Source organism: Triticum urartu, chromosome 2 (assembly GCF_003073215.2).
Source record: "Triticum urartu cultivar G1812 chromosome 2, Tu2.1, whole genome shotgun sequence".
In the NCBI taxonomy this organism is placed as follows: domain Eukaryota; kingdom Viridiplantae; phylum Streptophyta; class Magnoliopsida; order Poales; family Poaceae; genus Triticum; species Triticum urartu.
In genome coordinates, this window is record NC_053023.1 from 701233631 (window position 1) to 701241383 (window position 7753).

General features: G+C 56.1%; 1 protein-coding gene across 1 annotated transcript; it reads right to left on the reverse strand.

The window, feature by feature from the left end:
* Positions 1–4988: 4988 nt before the first annotated feature.
* On the reverse strand, positions 4989–7374 carry LOC125534207 (beta-fructofuranosidase, insoluble isoenzyme 7-like). Its single transcript, XM_048697488.1, has 5 exons — positions 7223–7374; positions 7085–7093; positions 5642–6911; positions 5455–5548; positions 4989–5375 (listed from the first exon to the last, which is right to left on the reverse strand). Exons 1-5 carry the CDS (start codon positions 7293–7295, stop codon positions 5181–5183), a joined length of 1641 nt encoding a protein of 546 aa, XP_048553445.1. The 5' UTR covers positions 7296–7374; the 3' UTR covers positions 4989–5180.
* Between the last annotated feature and the right edge of the window lie 379 nt (positions 7375–7753).

The window sequence follows — 7753 nt, forward strand, 5'->3', positions numbered from 1 at the left end:
CCCACAATTCAATTTTAAACATTAGCTACATAGTTTGGACATTTTAGTCTTCTGAATGCCCAAAGTCAGGCACAAGTAGCCCACTGTTGTGTATCCTATGCAAGAAGCAAGTCGTTTTACTTGCGGTTTCAGAAGTGCTGAACCCACATACCGTGAAAGCATTTTACTTGCCATTTTATAGATGAACTTGCTCCAAACAAGAAAAAGATCAACCAGCTGATACATATTATACCGAGGGTGGCAGATTAGAGATGTTTTAGGCTATGTGGCCCGTTGTCTGCACACAGTTTGTATGCAGCTGGTCTTCCTTTGTACTGTCGAGTTGTACCCTGTACTGCCCCTTCTTCATGAATGGAAAGCAGATTTGGCATTTTCGTTCGAAAACCCGTGAAAGATCTCATATTCTAAAACATCCCTCCTTCGGGAAATTACCTGGCGCTCCCATCTTCGAGAAGATCTGATCCTGATGACCCATAGGACAAAGCAAATGCATATACACAAACTGAAGGCATGGATTCTTCAAAAGCGTTGATCCCATGCTTCTTATCCGGTTTTAACTTACCTGTGTAAATTTTACCTTTTACTTGCCCCTTAACTGATGAACTTTTGTACTAACCATACTAGTTTTTATATATGAATTTCATAGTAGGATATTTACCTATTGTTTCAGGTAAAAAACACTTTGGCATTTGATCACAAAAATTCATAGTCATCAAGTACGTTGATTTACTGTAATAAGTATACCCAAAAACCAAGAAGAAAACACATGAAAGATGAGCACTTTGACTCGAAAATGGAAAATGGTACCATGACAACAAAAATGAATCCAAAATACTGTGATGGCAACAAAAATAAGCCTTTTGGCTTCATTGGTAATGCGGTAATGTTGCTATGTGCTAATGTGCTATGTTTGATATCTATGTTGTTACATGTTTGGTATATAAGTTAGTGTTTTGCTCTTTGCTAATGATAAATTCGATTCTCCATCTTCAACAGTTTTGCTTCCTCCTTGCCCCATGACCAAGCCACCGCCATCAAGATAGACATGCATTAAATGCGTGTGGGTTTCGACACACCATTAGTATGTGTGCCACTTACTAGTGGTGTCTGGCCCACACACCACTACTACCTCTCTCTTAGTTTACAGAGCGTGCGCGTGCCTTTAGGTCGTCAATTTGACCAACCTAATACAAGTCATATATTACAAAAAATATATTAATATAAACTTCAGATGTTATATTTTCAAACCATATAATTTTTGTGTTATATAGTTTATATTAAGATGATAAAATTGGTAACCTAGGTATACGCGTAAGACTTGTAAACTGAAACGGAGGTAATACTAGACTTTTTTACACACCACCAGTAAAGGGATTGTGTATTAGTGTAGGAGTGGACAAACGACCAATACATGGGCGTGGTCCTGGAATCATGGGTTATTGTGGGAGGTGTTCGGTCTGGCTAATACACCAGATCAGTTGACATGTGTTTCTTATTTTTGAGATCGGTGGTTGGATGTTTATAATTTTGATGGGATTTTTTAGACTATCTCCCTATTTTAAAGCAACATTTTACTATTAGTATATACAAGATAGAAATGCACACCGTGTGCACACCATAAACCACAACATACACTAATGTTTTAAGGAGATTCTTCTTATTTGGAGGACCAACAATTCAATCGTATATTTTGTGAAACACTTCCTACTTCCCAAAATATAATGTGTGCTTGACTTTTTCTGATCTTTAACACACAACTATTCTAGTGGAGTTTAGTCTATTTGATGACCTAATTGACCGGTGGGTCCCACTTTTCAGGTGCTAATGTGCCCAAAAAATGCCGATTGGGCACATGAGAAACTATCTAATACGGTCGACCGGGTAAGATTTCGGCTGGTCGCGCGCACACGCGCATGTGACTATGGCCCCCCACGCCACCACTTATCTGCTTCGCCTTATCTTTTTCCAACGCAGCGCAACCACTAGTTGCCACCCCATCTTTCTCCTCCCAATCCCCTACCTCCGAACGCATCTTCACGGCCATGGTCAGCCCACACCACGACATTCTCCCCGGCGAGCTGCTCCTCATGCGGTGCTCGTGCGGCTCTTACCTCCCCAAGGTTGCGGCGCTCGCGTGGCTCCTGTCTCTCCCACGGATACGGCGGGGCAATGTGGCGGGCGGTGGTACAACTGGGGGTAACATCGGCCATGTGTGCTTTGTGACGGGTGGTTCGGTGAGTAGTAGCTACAACGTCGTAACAACAAGCTGTTGCTAGTGATGGAGGCGACGACCCCCGGTGCTACAACCGGTTAATTGACGGAGCAGTCCGGGTGAAAATCCGCAACCACCAGATGCCAGCGGTGGAGGCGGCAACGTTCGGTGCTGCAACCGGTGATTTTTTTTGCTGGAACCAGCCTGTGGAAAAAACCTACATCCACACTTGACCAGTACTGGAACTGGACGACCATTGGAGTCGTCTCACTGGCACCAACCTTTTGTTTTGCTACGACTGGGAAAAAATTAACCGGATCTGGCAAGGTTCTTTTGAAGCAACCGTCGGCCGCGACACATTTTTTTGCTGGGATTGTTTTTCTTTTTTCCCACCACCGGCAAACGCCATTTTCACGCTGAGTTTTTGTTGATGAACATAGTGGTGGAACCCCACGACGGTGGCGAGCCAGAGGCGGCGACGTCGGGAATGCTACAACCATGACGACCACGTGGTGGAACCGGCTGATGGAGAGCTGCAAACGGCAGGATCGGGAGCTTCACAGGCAGTCGTGCTGCAATTCTGACAGCCGCGGGTAAGGGCATCTCCAGCCGTTGGCCCTTCAGGAGGGGCAAAAAATCGCCCCCTGGGGCGCACCGGCGCTAAACCGCGCACTGGGGGCGTGATGCCCCCCAGTCGCGGTCCCCCACGGGTTTTTAAAATGTTTAAATTCGGCGCAAACACAACGCAAACACGGGCGAGTTCGTTCAAATTTAAACATATTTTACAAAAAAAAGAAAAAAAACTACCGCGGGCTATCCCCGCCGTCTCCCTCGCCGCCCGCCTCGCCGCCCGCCCACGCGGTTCTACATGCCGAGGAGGCTGTAGAACCGCGTGTAGTCACCGCCGTCGTCGTCGTCGTCGTCGTCGCCCCCGCCGACGCCTCCGCCGTCCCTGCTGCATCCCTCCCCCGGTTGGCGCGGCGGGTTGGACGGTCCGGGGGCGTCGTCGTCGTCGCTGTCGAGGACCACGACGCCGTGCTCGTCCTCGCGCCCACGCTTGCGGGCGGCGATCTCCTCCAGGGCCCGGCGCTGCCGGACCATCTCGTCGCGTAGGTAGTCGTCCCGCGCCCACCGCAGGGCGTCCTCGTCGGAGAAGCCACGCCGGGCTACCTCCTCGTACTCCGCGGGGAGGCCGGGCTCCGGCTTGGGCTCGACGAGGACGAAGCGGCCGGTGGGGGAGGCGTTGTCGCTGATGCGGACGCCGGAGCTGCGGGTGCGCGCGCTGACAGGCGTGCCCTGGGGTTCCGGCTTGACGGGGCGGAGGTGGAGGCAGGGGGAGCCGCCGGACGAGGAGGATGACCCCCCGGTCTCCATGCGCCTCGGGGTCCAGGAGCTTCCCCGGCGACGTGGGAAGGACGGGGGAGCGGGGTACTCGAGGCGCGGTGTGTTGCCGCCCTCGATGTACTCGAGGACGGCCTCCAACGTGCGCCCGGGCACGCCCCACCACCGACGCCGGCCGACGGCGTTGAGCCTACCGGAGGGCTCGACGCCGTTGGTGGCCACGAGCTGCTCGGCGTGACGGCGGCGGAAATAAGGCTCCCAGAGCAGGCTGTCGGGGACGTACCGTGGCCCCTCCCTCGCCGCACGCGGCAGGGACGAGCGGATGTGTGCGATCTCCGCACGCCGCGCCGCACCGGTGGGTATCGGGGGCACCGGCACGCCGCCGGCACTGATCCTCCACGCTCCGGGCACCCGCATGTCCGGCGGGACCGGGTACTCGGCCTCGAAAAGGAGGCGAGCCTCGTTCTCGTGAAGATGGCGGCGGCCGAAGCCGTTCGCCGTTGCGCCGTCGCCTGGGAAGCGCTCGGCCATGGGTGTGATGAACTGGAGACGGCGAGAGAGAGGAGAGGGAGGAACGACGACGACGAGAGAGTGCGAGTCGCCGAGTGCGCTGGGGCGCGTCTTATATAGGTCGAGGCGCCGCCCGTGCGCGAGCCGCCACCCGTGCGCGAGCCGCCGTGAGTACGCGTGGCGGGCGAGGGAGGGCGAGGGACGCGCGTCATCCGGGCTTCACTGCGCCGCTCGTGAGGCATCAATGGCGCAAGCTGACCGGCACGACAGCGCGGCAGTTTTGGCATTGATTCGTCGCGGGAAACGAGGCGATGAGGACGACGAAGGGTCGAGAAAAGAATAGAGTCGCTGACGCGGTGGGCCCGCGGCTGTTTCGCGCCAAAACAGTTTGCCTCGGCGCTGTTTTCGGTACAAGCCGACGAAAATCGGGCTCCTGAGGACACGACTGGGCCGATTTTTCAGCACCAGCATAAAAAAACGCCTGGGGAGGTCTTTCTGAGGACGCGGCTAGAGATGCGCACAAGCCGGCAGTGCGGCGACGCACACGGTGGTGCTGCAACCGAACAAAGAGGAGGCAGAGGGAGGACGGACGTCGCGCTGGGGGTCGTTGGACGTGAGCGGGGAGAGAAATGGGAGGCCCCATGCGTTGACCTTGCCGGGGGGAGAAGACCCAATCTGGGCTGCATCGGACGGCTCGTGGGAGGCCAATCCGACGGCAAGCGGACGGCCGGCCCGCGCCTAGCGTTGGCCTTGGGCACATTGACAAAGTCGTCGACGCCGTCGTTCAAAGCAAATTTCATCTAGTAAAAAATTACGAGATAACACACAGGCACAAATTAATTGACCACGCCCCACATGCTCGCTCAACGCCAGCTCGTCCGTCCCGCTCATGACGTGCGGCAATCACCGCGGCCAAAAGTCCACATCCGTACGTGTATCCGGTTGTTTTCATTTGTATTTTGTTAAACAATGTTTCATCATTGAATAATATATAGGATAAATCACAACAAATTCTCACTCAAGGCTCCAAATACATCAGCTCAATCACGCATGCAGCAATGCACCAGCACACCCTGCAACCAAAGCTTCATGCGCCGCGACGTCCGGCGCAACCGAGCTAGAAATGGCCTCCGCCGTTCACGGCCGCCGTCGCCAGCTCCCACGCCTCCAGCTTGGACACCTTCACGGCCCCGGCGCCGTAGTTGAACGCGTACAGCCGGCTGCTGCCCGTCGCCGCGTGCTCCGGGTACACCCGGGCCGTCATGCACGCCCTCCCGCCGTCGCCGAAGCTCTCCACCACCGTGTGATCGATCTGCATTTCTCCGTACACGATTAGTTAACGTGGCCCGGATCGCCTTGTGATGTGACAAATGCTGTAGAAAAGAACTCACCAAGGTCCTCAGCGAGATGCTCCTCTCCTTCTCCACGTCCACGTCCAGAAATGCGCCGTAGGATGGCTTCTTTATCCCCTCCTTCCTCGACGATCTGTGCATTTTTCATGTTCGCCAAGAACAATTACAGCATGTACCAGAAGTATCTTTTTCATGTTCGGATCAGATTTTGGCAGGGGAAAATCACCTTGTCAGATCGGTGCACATGAGGACCTTGAACTTGCCATCGTGCTTGAACACCCTGAAGAAGACGGCGGTGTGCTCCTCCAGGTCGCCGGAGGCCAAGACCAGCAGCCCGAACGGCCCGACTCCGCCGCGCCCGGACGCGCCCATCTCGGCGGCCAGCCCCTTGGGATCCTGCAGCCACTTGGGGTCTAGCGTCTCGGCCTCCTCCAGGTTCGGGATCTCGAACACCGCCTGCACGTCCGCCTGCGAGCTCACGATGCCGGCGACCTCCTTCCTGCCGCCGGCCTCCACCTCCGTCGCCCACTGCAGGCCCACCCGCTTCCTCCTCAGCGTCTCGATCTCCTCGATCGGCCACTGCACCAGCCGCTTCCCGTCGGCGTCCAGCCAGATCGCCCTCGGGAACGCCTGGATGCCCGCCCAGCCCCTGGCCACGCCGCCGCCGTCGTTCTCGTCCACCCACGCCCACAGCACGCGCCGCTTCTTGCGGGCGTCGTAGAAGGACTTGGACGCGTACAGGTGGCCGTGGTCCAGCCGGCGCCAGTTCCCGGGGTCGTCGCCGCGCTCGGGCTCCGCCGACACGAAGGTGTCCTCGACGTCGTCGTACCGCCCGACCATGTAGTGGTCCTCCTTGGCGAAGTCCGTGAGCTTCAGCACGTGCAGCACCCCGGCGCCGCTCGCCGACACGTCGAGCCCCTCCGCCGCGCCGGGCGGCGCCATGGGGAACAGGTCCGGGCACTCCAGCACGGGCACGTCCCGCGAGCTGGCGTGCAGAGGCGCGGCGTTGCGCTCCCAGCGGAGGAAGTCCGCGCTCCGGTACACGAGCAGGGAGCCCACGCCGCCGACCTCGGCGACGACGCCGACCCTCCACAGGCCGTCGCGGCCGAGCCACGCCTCCGTGGGGTCGCGGAAGTTGTTGCCGGTGACGTCCGCCGGCATGGGCATGACCGGGTTGCAGTCGGGCTTCTCCCACTCGCGGAGGAGCGGGTCGGCGGGGTTCTTGGCGAAGGCCACATTCTGGACCTGCACCCTGTTGGCGTCGATGCCGGTGTAGAGGATGGCCGGGCGGCCGCCGGGGAGGACGGTGGCGGAGCCCGACCAGCAGCCGTTGGCGTCGAACGGGGAGGTGGGGTCGAGCGCATTGCCGACGTCGGCCCAGTTCACGAGGTCGCCGGAGACGGAGTGGCCCCATGAGAGCGTGCCGTCGCCCCAGGTGGCGCCGTGGGGATTGTACTGGTAGAAGAAGTGGTACATGCCGTTGTGGTACAGTGGCCCTGCGCGTACGAAGGAAAATTTCTGTCAGTCCGTCACTCCGCCATTAATCTTGCAGCAAACCAAGATCCATCATATCATTCGCTAACTAACAAACAAACAGCGCTTTCCCCAAATTGATTCGACAATAACATCTAAGAAGAGGAACATAAAATGCGGGAGAAATCACACATACCGTTGGGATCTGTTTCGTTGCCGTCGATCCATGGCGTGTTCGTCCAAATCCAGGGACGCAAACGAGGATCGCAAAATGGTCAGAATGACTCCCACAAAATCAAAGTGGATGGAGGGAATGATAACACGATCCACATACCATTCTGCCAGAACTTGGCCGGCTGGAAGTGGTAGGCGGTCCGGCCATTGCGCGGGTGCTCGAGTCCATTCATGGTGCGGACCGGAGAAGAAGACAAAAGCTCTTGTTGATGTTGCCAATGGGAGGGAAGGCAGATCTCGGAGGAGTTGATGCGAACTTTATAGCCGTTGGGATCTCAATGTTTAACCGAGTCAATAAGACTTGGGCCCAGTGGACAGCGATGTCTGGTTTTAAAATTTGGTTTGCTCAAGATATCAAGCAAAGCCAGTTGCCATCCCAGGTCCCCAAGTGATAGGATTACCGCCCAATGGGCAATGTTTAATCGTATTATATTCTCGCGTGACGCGCTTACCGCTGGCTGATGACTAGGACGGTTGATGATCAGGTGCGATGCTTAGTTCAGAGGTCGCTTACCTCCGCGGCACGGAGCAACCCCGCCATCATCTTCCGACGAAACTTCCCAATCACAAGAATTCTGCCCAACTATGTGTATATATATAAATCGCTCACACGCTCTTTCAGAATTCAATA

Excerpts from the sequence above, each read along its gene's own strand:
- LOC125534207 (XM_048697488.1), bottom strand. The coding sequence starts at position 7,295 with ATGAATGGACTCGAGCACCCGCGCAATGGCCGGACCGCCTACCACTTC. Across the intron at positions 5,549-5,641 it reads ATGTGCACCGATCTGACAAG|ATCGTCGAGGAAGGAGGGGA; the intron begins GTGATTTTCCCC and ends AAAAATGCACAG. Across the intron at positions 5,376-5,454 it reads GCATCTCGCTGAGGACCTTG|ATCGATCACACGGTGGTGGA; the intron begins GTGAGTTCTTTT and ends GGAGAAATGCAG.